Below are 13,159 nucleotides of genomic sequence, written 5' to 3'. Positions count from 1 at the left end.
TACTCTGGATCATTGTCCCTGCCCCTCTTTGTCTTTGGTTCCCTTCTAAAGCTCGAACTCTTCCGGAAACTGACTGTTGCTCCCTGGAAAATTGAACTCTCCAAGGAAATCGAACTCCATGTGTGTGTTCTCCATCTACCCATCGACTTATTATAATCTTCTGTTGGGACTCCAACGGCCAAGATTAAATCTTAATCAATGGCTAAGATTATTTCCCTCTCGATCCGCGTGAATATTTAGATGATTCGCACTTTATCTAACTTAATTTTGATTAATTAACCCCTTTTCCTAAGTTTAGACTTTGGAAATATTTTAACATAGGATAATAATCTAATTGAGACATTCCTAGGTGGAATTTCCATAAACGATTTCTAGGTTATGGAGAACTCTTGTGTTTTAGCCTCTCCACAAAGTTTCGAAACTAGAACACCTCTGATGCTACAAAAACTAACACTTACCACACAACTTGCAAGTCAAATATTGTCTATTGATACCCCTCGGGTACAATATCGGATTTACCATATTCCCACATAGGGTCTAAGTGCCTTGACATTTTGTTTGAAGTTGAACCTATAGCACAAAAAAAAACAAAAACTATCCATCACATGAGATATATAATACATTATTTCTATTCATTAAAAGATTAAAAAAAATCCACATGCATGCATACTCCAATAAATTGATACATTCATAGAATGCATTGCTTGAATCTTGATTACATAAGGGTTTGAACTTTGATTTAGTAAATTTATTATTTGCTCAACAAATAATCAGAGACACAAAGAAATTCAACCCAAAACATCATTGGTTGAAATATTGAGCGCTTAAACCCCAGCCCCCCATTCAATGTCAAAAAAAACATGAAAAAAATCGGCACCTACCTGCAAATCCACAACTATTGGGACAGAAGTCGTTGAGCAGTGGAAAAAAATCAAACTCCACGCCAGAAAACCCTCAATTTTTTCCTACTCGACAATTAGAAACCCCTTCCTCTTCATAAGGTCGAATGGTTGAGCTCACAGTGCAAAATGAGGAGAAAAACAAAGTTTTTTTTACTTATACGCGACGCGGCAAAACCCTCGCGAGTTTTTCCATCGACTCACAATTTTTATCGTGACTTTTAAGAATTTTTTTATTTCAAATAAAAAAACATGATTTGGTAACACTTGTATACAACTCTAATAAAATGGGACCATAAAAGATTATAGCAAACCTCCTGATATAACAATTAAACTAACAATGAATGCTTATTAGGGCCTTAATAGAGGGCCCAAAGGCCATATCCAGTTTTATACCAAAAGGGTTTCTCGAGTCATATCTTGTGCTATTGTGGTTTTTGTGAATGATTGTTATATTTGTTCTTTATTCTTTGCATTTTATATATTGCATCCATAAACAGAAACAATAATTTAATAAATCCAAGAAATATAAATTAAATTAACACTCATAGTATAGATTTTTGGATTTCAGTTTATCTTTATCAAATCTATTGTGACAAAATATCTAGTGGAATATCCATGGCAGTTTATGGATCATCTTGATATTAAAGGAGGTTTATTTCAGTATATTGTGGGGAGTTGCAGTGGATCCTGATCAGTGTAAGTAGAAATTCATAAAACCCCAGCCATAGCCGATGAATCTATTAAAAAAGCCTCCAGATCCAAGAGATGAGAGATCTGCAAGGCTAGAAGAGCAAGTCACAAAGATCATTTGTAATATGAACCTTCTCAAGGTTGCTCTGACAAATAAGCTTGGAGTCGAAGAAGACGAACATTCCAACTCAGAAGTAAGAGTAGAGGGAAAATCGAGGGATAGAGAAGAACTAGACGAATCTAGAGAGAACTCAAAAAACCAATCCAGCTCGAGTTCCATGAACCATTCACAGTCCCTATTCAAGATGAAAGCAAAGGTCAACATCAAGACATATCAAGTGTTGAAATTTGGTACCGGAGGACAGGTGGTTCCCTTAGGCTTTGATCTTTGGCCTAGGGAAAAGTGTCCAAAAGAATTTAATTTTTCTCCTAAAGTGACTTTATAATTTTATAAAGTTAAATCTAATTTAAAAGTGACTTTAAGTGATAAAGTTACTAAGTCTAATTTTAAAGTGACTTTTATAAAGTCAATGAAAAATTAGAAAGGAAAAGTGACTTTGGAAATAAATGACTAAGTGGGTCTTTATTAAAGTGGGGTGAATTAAAAAATAGAAAGTGAGATTTAAATGAGCATTTAATCTCAACCATTGATCTAAATCTATTTCAGCCATTGGATTTAGAGATCACCCAAAAGTCACTTGGAGTTATATTAAAGGAGGAAAAGGAGGCAAAGGTCATTCATTCTTTCATGAGCAGATTGGGAGAAGGAGAGCAAGAGAGCAAGAGAGATTTCTGAGCAGGGAGGAGGAGACAGCAGCTTGACACACATTCCAAGGCAGCAGTTGAGCAGATTTGTACAGCTGATTCAGCACATAGTGAAAGGCAGATTTTTGCACAAAAATCGAGGAGCAGTTTGCTGATTTTTCTGCACACAAAACGGAGGCCGTACAGCATTTATTGCTGTCCTGTTTGCTGTAATTTCCAGATTGCTGTGAGGCACGGGAAAGGAGATAAGTTGTAAATTTGCTTGCTGATTTTTTGCTGAATAATTCTCACTGTAAAAAGGCAATTTTCAGAAATAAAGAAGAGCTCTCAAACTGGTTTTCCCCAAGAGTTGTAGGGGGTTTTTCCAGGGTCAAGTTGACCAAAAATATCAGTGTTTTAATGTGTTTTAATGGCTGTTTTTGATTGCTGATTTTTAATTCTGCAATTTCCAGCATTCTGAAAAATTTCCAGAATTTGTGTTTTCAGCAATATTTATTTTTTTCAGTCTGTTAAATGTATGGTTATGAGAATGGGCATTTAACTACATGGGAGAAATAAGGAGAAACTGAAAACCGGGGTGGGAAAACAGAGATTTTTACATCAAGCTGAGATTGACACTTTGAAATTAAATCATTGGTTGTAACAATTAGAGGTTTATTATAACATTCATTACATAGGGGAAGAACATAATTAAAAATTAAGAAGAAAAAAAAAATTGCCCATTTGAAACCAAAGGGCCATGCCCTGATGTGGTGGGAAAGCCACACGAAAACCCTAAGGCTGGAGGAGGATCTCCCAATAACTAAGTGAGCAGATTTTAGAACTCTCATAAAGTCCTAATTCTACCCTCTCAGGTATGTAGAGGACCAATGAATCCGATGGATTTTAGAGACAAGGGCAAAGTGTCTAGGAGTACAGCATAGAATTCAAGAAGATGACAATAATGTTGGGCATCTCTCCTAAGAACCCAAACATACTCCTCAAGTATCTAGGGTGTCTAAACAAGCCATCAAAAGCAAGAGATGTTGTTCAAACCCAAAATGTTGGATGAGGCTTGTGCACAAGCACAATACCTAGAAAGCAAAGGCCAGAAGAAAGGGCAATCAAGTGGTTCAAAGCAAAAGGAACACCAGGAAGATTCCAAAGAAGAGAAGAAGAAATGGAAAGGGGGAAGGTTAAAAAGATAGCAGCCACAACACACCAGTGTAGAGATCCCAAAACCACTGCAACCATTATAACATTGATCGGCACATAGAGGAGAAGTGTTGGAAATTACATCCAAAATTCAACTATAAGAACTGGAAGAAAGATGTGAAGAAGATCTTATGGCCACAAATTCAAGCAATCAAGTGGAAAGCAGCTCATACGTGGATGGGAAGATCGTTTGTACATTTGTGCAGAAGGGGGTGAATCTAAGTAGCCTTCAACAATAGGAAGAGAAGGGGGTGACCAAATTCTTCCATATTATGATACAGATCAAGAAGATGAAACTTAATCCTCTATTCAACTCACGATCACAAGTGAATCTCAATGCAACAGACCTCGTTAACAAATTGGGATTGGAGGTTTGAGATCATCCTAGCCCATATTCATTGGGATGGGTAAATAAAGATGCGAAACCACGGTAACAAAACAATGTAAAATCAAATTTACTATCAGAGTTTAATTATTGATGAAGTAGAGTTGGATGTGGTTCCACTTGATGTGTATGGATTGTGTTTGGGAGTCTCTATATGTACATGCAGGATGCAAGGGCAAGGGCAAGTCTAGAAATTGATCAGTGCTCGAAAGAAGTATGTTTTGTTATTTTTAAGACAAAATCGGTCAATATAAGAGTCAATGAGAGCAAAGTCATCCCGGAGGGGTGTTCTAAGCAACTGAGATAGCAACTGAAAAAGTTGCTACAGACACACAGGGGTGTGCTCCAGAAGCCTAAAGCACTACCACCCAAGAGGGAAGTGGAGCACAAGATCCAACTATTACCAAACTCTCTATTGCCAAACATTGGGTTGTACAGGCAGTCTATAATAGAAGTAAACGAGGTGAAGAAGTAGTTGTAATAGTTGTTGGAGCAAGGTGTCATTTAACCAAGTACCTCACCATGCAAGTCACCCATCATAATTGTGCCTAAGAAGAATGGGACTTAGAAAATGTGTATTGGTTATAGGATGTTGAACAAAATAACGCTCCAAAACAAGTACTGCCAAGGACAGATGATCTATTGAACTAGTTGCGGCAAGAAAAATACTTCACTAAGCTAGACTTAAATCAGGGTGTCATTAGGTTCGGGTCAGAAAAGAAGATACCCAGAAACCGCCTTCAAAACCAGGCAAGGTTTGTATGAGTGGTTAGTCATACCATTTGGTTTATGCAATGCACCAGTGGCATTCATGAGATTAATGAATGACATACTGCAGCCTTTTCTAGATTCATTTGTTATTGTTTATTTAGAAGATATATCCATATACTATGCTACCTTGGAGGAGCACATCTCACATTTGATGCAGGTGCTAGAGACATTAAAGAAGCATCAACTACTAGCAAATCTCAATAAATGTGAGTTTGCACAACAAACTTTGGTGTATTTAGGATATGTGATTGGTGGAGGACAGTTGAAGATAGATCCTACCAAGATGGAGGCCACCATGAAGTGGTCAGTGCCTACCAATGTTTTTGAGGTCAGGAGTTTCGTTGGCGCAACACAGTTTCTGAGGAAATTCATAGCCTCTTTTTTAGCAGTAGCAGCACCACTCCACGCCATAATAGCAAGTGGTAAGAGTTTCCAGTGGGAAAAGGGCCAGCAAAAGGCCTTTGAGGAGTTAAATAAGAAAATCAATCAAGCATCAGTTCTTGCATTATCAAACTTGCAACAGCCCCTCAAAGTGGAGACAGATGTAAATGGATGTGCTATAAGGTTTGCATTCTACCATTTTGAAGAAGTTTCATGGGGTGGTTCTCAACTACCCTACATATGATAAGGAGCTTTATGCCCCAGTACAAGTTGTCAAAAAGTAAAAATACTATCTAAAGGGAATGTAGAAAGAAATCCATGCAGATCACTAGTTGTTCCAGTACCTACAAGAGCAAAGTTACAAGAAACCCGGCATTACAAGTGGATGTGATTTTTACAACAATTTGATTTGGTGATCAAGTATAAGATGGGCATCACAAACAAGTTGGTCGACATGCTTTCAACGCCACCCACATCAAAGATCACAGCGTTGGGAACTCTGATGCACATGGAGCCTTTCACCCATGATGCATAGAGTAAGGCGTACACAAAGGATGAGGACTTCAAGGAAGTGTTTCAGCGGTTGCAAAGCCAGAGTCATGTGCAAGATGGTGACATCACAGTTGACTATCATCTCCATAGTGGGTTACAATATATGCTAGATAGGTTATGTGTTCCTAAAGGTGAGCGACTATAGCTAATCATAGAGGTCCACACCTCCGAGGTTGCAGGACATGTTGGTGTAGGGAAAACAGTGAGAAATTTACAGAGGTATGTGTACTAGCCGAGGATGCAAGAAGATGTAGCTAGGTTCATATGAGGATGCATGCTTTGTTGTACCAGCAAGCGTGGCAACAAGAAATAGGGTCTATACCATCCCTTACATGTACCCACTCATCCTTGGGAAATCATTTCCATGGACTTAGTGGGAGGTTTACCAACAACCATGAAGGGACATGACTACCTGTTTGTGGTAGTTGGCAAGTTCAACAAGATGTGCATTCTTATGCCCTATGAAAAGACTATCAATGGGCAAGAAGCAGCAAACTTGTTCTTTGGATAGGTTTGGGTGCATTTTGGAATACCAAGGAGCATCATTTTAGACAAGGACAGTATATTTTTCAATGCATTTTGGACTACATTCCAAAAGAAAATGGACACAAAATTGGAGAGGTCTATAGCATGCCATCCTCAAACAAATTGATGGGTAAATAGAAGCAATCAACATGAATTTGGTGCGGCTTTTGAGGCATTACAATCAAAAGCATCCGAAGACTTGGGATGACAATTTGGTATATATTCAGCACTCTTATAACAGAGCAAATCACACTAGTAATTCCCCATTTGGAACTTGTTTTGGATATTTTCAACCTTCACCTTTGGATATTGCATATGGTTAGCAACGAGGAGTGAGGGAGGATCTCACAAGGGATGCCTTGAGGGAAGAGAAATTTGTTGATACCATCAGGCAGATCCATCTACAAGTACAAGAGACATTAAAGAAGTCATAGGAAACTTACAAGTTCAAGCATGATTAGCATAAAATAGAGAAGTTGTCCAAGGTGGGAAACAAAGTATGTTTACAGTTGAAAAGGAGAGGCTACAGGGTCCTGGTAAGAAAATCAAGGCTTTGCAATATGGTCCCTTTGAGAAACTAGAAAAGGTGGGAGATAAATCTTATAGTCTCAATCTACCCCCATAGATGTGCATTTACTCAGTAGTGAATATGGAAAATATGAACCTATATGAGCCTCCCATGCTAGATCAAGAAGAGCATATTGCCTTATATTCAGGATTTATCACCAAACGCTTACACAGAGTTTGACAAAGGATGCAATTTTGCAAAAAGGGGTCCAAAACTACAAGACAAGGGTAGCATGACCTTTGGAAGGTCAGGTTGAAAGGACAACTTTGAAACAAGGCTAACTGGTACTCAAGGGACAAGGTAGACGAAAATTTCCTCACCTCATTCAAAGCCTTTGGGAACAAAAGTCCTCCCAAAAGGTGGGGTATGATATGAATTGGATTATTTTATTATTTGGCATCCATCCATCTTGATGCTTTTAGAGTGGAAAAACTGGAGGAATCAACTCAGAGGACAATTTTTACCAATGGGTCCTGATTTGGCAAATTGGGGTTTAAAACCTTCTAAAGGCAATTTGAGACATTTATTGAAGATTTTTAAGGTCTAAAAACTCTCGCTTGAACGAAACCGCCTAGCATTGTTTTACACTCAGGTAACTTTCCAACAACACAAGAAAGATCTCAAACAGAGTCTGTATACAAAAGTTATGCCACCCAGAAGTTGACCTTCATGTTTTGTCCACCATGATTCGGTAAGATGCCATGTTAGTCACCTTAATCATGGAAAAGAGGCTAGACATGTGGGATCTATGTAGAAGACTCTACAAGGGTCAAGTTGTACTCATATTGAGGGTTAAATGGTCAAATTTAACCCCTAGTTGGTTATTGGGTTGTGTTATAACCAGGCCATTAGGAGGAAAGGGGGTTTGATTCTATTTGAGTGCATTTCGTTCCATAGTAGAGTAGAGTAGCTGAGAGTGGATAGAGAGAGGGCAAAACAAAGATGGTTTATGTTCTGTAGCAATCAACCGGCCATAGGTCTCACTCCTTTATATTTGCACCAATTACATTTAGAGAAAGAGGGAGCAGAGCAACCTCACCTTCCAACTGGGTTTCCTCCCGAAAGAGTTTCCCGAGTCATATCTTATGTTATTGTGGTCTTTGTAAGTGATTCTTCTATTTGTTCTCTATTCTCCGCATTTTATATATTGCATGCATAAGCAGAAATAGTAATTTAATAGATCCAAAAATCTAAGGAAAATTAACACTCATAGTATAATTTCAGTAAATCTTTATTAGATCTATTGTGACGAACTATTAAGTGGAATATCCACAACAGTTTATGGATCAAAACTCATCAATGAAGGTGAGAAAGTACTTGGCTCCCCCAAGAGAATAAGTTGCCATGTGGCCACAAATATCACTATGTAATAAATCAAGGGATTTAGAGATGCATATTGAGTCATCCTATAGAGAGGACTCTTGATGATGCTTACCCATCACAAATCCCTGATGAATACCATTAGGAGGGTTGATTTGTGAAAGGCCTGCAACAAGGTGAAGACAATGCATGTGCATTAGGAATCCATAATCATTGTGACTAACACAAAAGTGTCAAAGATTACTTTCATCATTTGTGCTAACCACCATTGCAATTGAATTATTTGAAGCTAGAGTTAGAGAAGAGTCCCCAACTTGTACATGCATTTGGTTTCATCATAGTATCCAGAGGCAACAGATTTGAAGTTGTCATTTTGTCATTAACAACCTATCATTCTATCCAAATTTCCACCTTTTTATTGGTGTGAGTAATGCAATAAATAGAGAGAAGATTGGATCCCACTCTAGGAACATGGCAACCATTTTTGTATTGAGCATTATCTTTTTGGATGGCACTACAACTAAAGTCTGGAAAAGTGGAGTTATCACCAATAATTACTTACTCACCTCTATGTTGATCATTGTAATCGAGAGGAGGTGTCAGTGCTTCGTCAAATGTCTACTAACACCAGAATCTACAATCCACTCTTGAGTGGAGGTGGAAGAATATAGATGTGTGCATGCTCTGGGAGAGATAGTTCAGCCAAGTTTCTCAAGGTGACTCAGTGCTGGATAAGATTACAAAATGCATCTTCCAAAGGAGGAGAAGTTGGAATTGGAAGGAAAAAAGGAATGCTCAAAAATTGATAGCAAAAGCTTTCATGTAAGACTGTGTATTTTCATGTTCTTTAACCTAGAAATGTACTCTGTAATAGCAAAATCTACCATCTTGAGTTTAGAGAGCTTTGTCTCAAGTCCATTGATTTGAGAGGTATTTTATGCACCAAATAAGGTGTGGAAAGCATCCCAAACCTGCTTTGCACTTTTATCGTTTGTGAGATGGACAAGATTTGGTTCCACACACAAAGTTATCAATCCTAGAGCTTCATCCTTCCTCAAACATACAAGATCACAATTGTCATCAACTGCAGTGGGAAGTGGTTTCTCCAAATACATTCATAACCCTTTACCACGAAGTAGAGATGCAATTTGAACAGCCCATGCAAGATAGTTAGCCCCATTGACATGGGGAAAAATCCATTTTCCATCCATACATGTCACAATACCAGTGCAGATCAGCAACAACTTGTGGCTGAATGAAAGGGGAAAAAAGTGCATTGGGCTTAAGGAGGGAACAAAATCACAATGAGCTTCCTTGGATTCACCAAAAAACAAAGAAAAATGAGCAAGTAGGAGTGCAACAATAAAGATAAAGGTAAAAACCCCAAAAAACTGATTGTTGTCCAAAAAGAGGATGCTGAAAACCCCTAATTAGTAATTTTAGATCTACACCACCCTTGAAATGGAGCTGCAATCCTAACTTCATATCGGAAAAATTAAAGAGTGATGGATAGAGGGAGAAAACTCGACAAGCTCTTATGCCATGTTGGAAATCATAAGGTAGGGGATCTACAATGACTTCATCAATAAACCCTAAACCAATAAACAAGCTGAAAACAGCAATGCCATAAAAGACTTCAAGAGAGAACATCACAACTAGATAGATATTGATAAGATAATTTTATTAATGTCCAACACAAAGGTAGGTCAATGGGACTAAAAGATTCAATGTAAATGCAATGTACAGGTGCAAAAGCAACTCCTAGGCAAACAAAGATTAAACGCACTTGAATGTGATTATAGCACAAATGAAGTATGTGGTGTATTTATACCACTCTTATTTGGGTTATTGCCCCAAGGAGGCTAGGCCAATCTTACCCTTAATTACAATAAAGTATAAATAAAGTGTAATAATGGTGTAACTATCAATTACTACTTACAAGTCAACTCATTAAGAGGTTCAACTACCAACAAAGTGGGCTTGCATGTGGCCACAGGTAAAAATTAGCAAAAATATCTCAACAATATCATGTAATTTTGATTTGCCTCAACCCTGCACCTCGACTCCTCAAGTACGTGCTCTAAGAGTTAAATGTGCATACTGGATACAAATGGTTTTACTTTGAGCAAATTGTCAGACTCTAAGAGTGCAAAATCCATTTTGATGTAGAAACTATTGCCATGGGCTGTTGTCATTTTGTCTTACAGTAAATTTATCTGTATATCATTTGCCTAACTTATGCCATCATCCCATCTCTTTATCTCTTGCCAACTTGATATTTTTGATTCACCACTTACAAGCTATGTGGCTTAAGGAAATGTGATCATGGGTTTGATTGACAAGTTAAAATAGTGGCCAATGTGAATAAGATCCAGAATACAAGAATTTCGTCATGTATCATGATGCATAGTTGGCTAGATTGTAGATTATATCATAAACATCTGCAAGGTCAACTAATCTATGAGACAAAGAGCATAGATGTCATGTAAATCCCTTAAAAGTAAATGAACAGTATAAAGATCATAGAAGCGAAGGGGTAGATCGACAATCCATATCAGTAGATGTATCATTGCTCATCTAGGCTCGGCTTCCAAAGCTATCTCACTTGATCTGGCTGTGTAAGCGTTTTGTGACTTGTCTCTATTGCACATCATTTTTGTTGCCCTCTTTGTTGTGTCCTCTATGTGACTTTCCTAAAATATATTTTCCCAACTGCCGCATTACCATAGTCCGTACCAGAAGGCAAAATATATGAAGTTCACGAGATTCAGATGTGGATAAAACCTAGAATCATTGTTCAAGTGAACAAGAATTCGGACGCTTAACATAACGAATGGATGCATATTAATATTGCACGTCGCATAACCACAGTCCATAGCAAAAGTCGAGAAGAAGCCATATCCAGGAGGGTATTGTTGTCCAAACATGTTCGTTAAATATCATTTTAAAAGATGTTCAGCTTACAATTATATGGCATATTCATTTTTCTTACAAGGATATAGAGAGTTCTATTCAGATAATGTACCCCCTACTGGATGGTATCTTTTACAAATCCAGGAGTAAACCAACTATGTAGTTGCTTTCCTATTCTAGTAGGGATTAGTTCAATTGTTCAGCATATGTCAGCATAAATTTCATCCACGTCACTGAGGTCTAGCAGCAACGTAAAGCAGTTGTTATGACAATGACCTAGGTTCAAATCCTGGCAGACAAGCTCCCTTCCTATGTGGGTTTTGCCAGATATAACTATTAATATTGTTAGTCATGGGCTGATGTGTCATTCTCCACTTAAATACAGAACTAGCCCAAGGCTTAGCTCAATTCATTGATCCATCTGCTAGTGCGACTAGCAGAGCCACCTTCCATCCAAATATTCTTCTGAGGAAAAAGGGGATCCCATGTAAATTTTCGTGGGAAAAAGAGTGCGGGAGGGTTCCAAGTTTACCATTCATGGAAAGACAGATTCCTGTTTTTAAATAGCTTAAAAAGTATGCATAATTTTCACTAACTTTGTCATCAAGGCATCGATTCACTGGTGAGGTCAATGGAGTGTTAACTGTGCATGGAGATTCAATTCTCGCTGATGTTTGCGCCACCCTAATAGCACAAGTTTGAAATGGATAAGACCCGGTGCAAGTCCATGGAAAAATTGGTACTTTTGGCATCTTGACCACAGGAAGTGGTGCATCCCTTCAGGCATGTTCTCGAAGAAAGTAAGAGAAAAAAAATGTTAAAAAAATTAATTAGACCGCCGTTGCATTTTGAATACCTCATGCCACAGAGGAAGAAAGTTGAAAGGACATATATTGCTTTGTAATAGAAAAATATCCCCTGAAGTGGCCCTTAGTCCAATGATTGACGAGGATAAATTATTTATCCCTGAATCATCACTTAGTAAGACGAGGCAACTCCAATGGCAGACTACATACAAATTGGATTGCTAGAACACAGCTTAGCATGCAGATTATTTTATTTTAACAGAAATAGCTTACCAGCTATGTGAATAAGTGTCAAGACCTGCACGTGCCAGCAACTTGATATAGAAATCGGGGCTGCGATCAAAGGCCACGATGACCAAGCCTCTGCAAAAGAAAAGGTTTGGAATTAATCAGAACACATGCAAGCGAAGGCAAAGGCGTGTAGTTGTATGGAGAGGGTTTGAAAATAGTATACTCTAGTGTTTGGTATTATTACTTGGCTTGAGCCCGGCCAGAGGAAATGTTTGACGCAAGAGATCGAAGAAAGTAGTTGAAAACGGAGAGGCCCGCCGTTGTATGCAGGGAATCTGATATCATAAGTGCCGGTGCGTGCTCTCCTGCCAGCACGCCATCTCTCAGCACTCTGCACACGGAATCTACCATTGCTAGAACCCAGCGCCTGTTATTGACCTTAAATTTCTTAAAGTTGCAGGGACGCTTAAATTTGTAAAAGTTGGTGTCAATGCAAGCATGGTGTTATGACAACTTACAATTTAAAAGAGAACATAAACTATCCGCCAATGCGTAGAAAAAAATTATCGAAATGGTTTGGTGTGCTCAGAGGCATCTAGATGGTGTAGATCTAAAAGAAGAGATGTTGCAATGTTTTTTGTGTTCAAATCTCCAGATAAATGGTTTGGTGTGCTCACAGGCATCTAGATGTTGTAGATCTAAAAGAAAAGATGTTGCAATGTTTTTTGTGTTCAAATTTTTGGAGGCCATCACTCATAGGTCCATCTAGATGTTAGATCTAAAAAGAAGAGATGTTGGAATGTTTTTTTGTGTTCAAATCTCTGGAAGCGTCACTCATAGGTTTATAGTATAAGAGGAAACAAGCAAAATAAATGTAAATCATCAGTTGTGGTGTTTAAAATCGATTTATAGCAGTCTCACCTTGTTTTAGATATTTTTGATTTGGTCCAAATTAATAAAAATGTATAAAAATTAATAAAAAATAAGTTGTATGGGAAATTTTATCTTTCTATTTTTTTGTAGATATGGAGTTAAGATGCACCTAGGCTTGTTTATAAATTTGTACTTCCATAGATATCTTTATTTTCGAATTAGGATTAGGATGTTTAGTGTTTGTTTCATTGACATTGTTGATGAGTAGGGTCATAATTTAATA

General features: G+C 37.9%; 1 protein-coding gene across 4 annotated transcripts in view; it reads right to left on the bottom strand.

Moving 5' to 3' along the window:
* LOC149158211 (elongator complex protein) overlaps positions 1-12,822 on the bottom strand; it is a 115,231-nt gene extending 102,409 nt beyond the window's left edge. The window contains exons 1-3 of one of the 4 annotated variants that reach the window (XM_089436155.1): positions 12,522-12,822; positions 12,248-12,430; positions 12,046-12,135 (exon numbers count right to left, since the gene is read on the bottom strand). In XM_089436155.1, coding sequence (XP_089292281.1) covers positions 12,046-12,135; positions 12,248-12,430; positions 12,522-12,538 — 290 coding nt within the window. In that variant the 5' untranslated portion in view covers positions 12,539-12,822. Of the gene's footprint in view, positions 1-12,045; positions 12,136-12,247 lie in introns of all 4 variants that reach the window. The other 3 variants (XM_089436154.1, XM_089436153.1, XM_089436156.1) reach the window with 3 other exon arrangements.
* Positions 12,823-13,159: the final 337 nt, after the last annotated feature.

This window comes from Pinus tabuliformis, chromosome 5_2 (genome assembly GCF_031772625.1).
Source record: "Pinus tabuliformis cultivar Carrire ecotype Pingquan chromosome 5_2, CPIR1, whole genome shotgun sequence".
NCBI lineage: Eukaryota > Viridiplantae > Streptophyta > Pinopsida > Pinales > Pinaceae > Pinus > Pinus tabuliformis.
The sequence above is the reverse complement of the archived record's forward strand: the minus strand, read 5'-3'. Positions and strand labels throughout refer to the sequence as shown.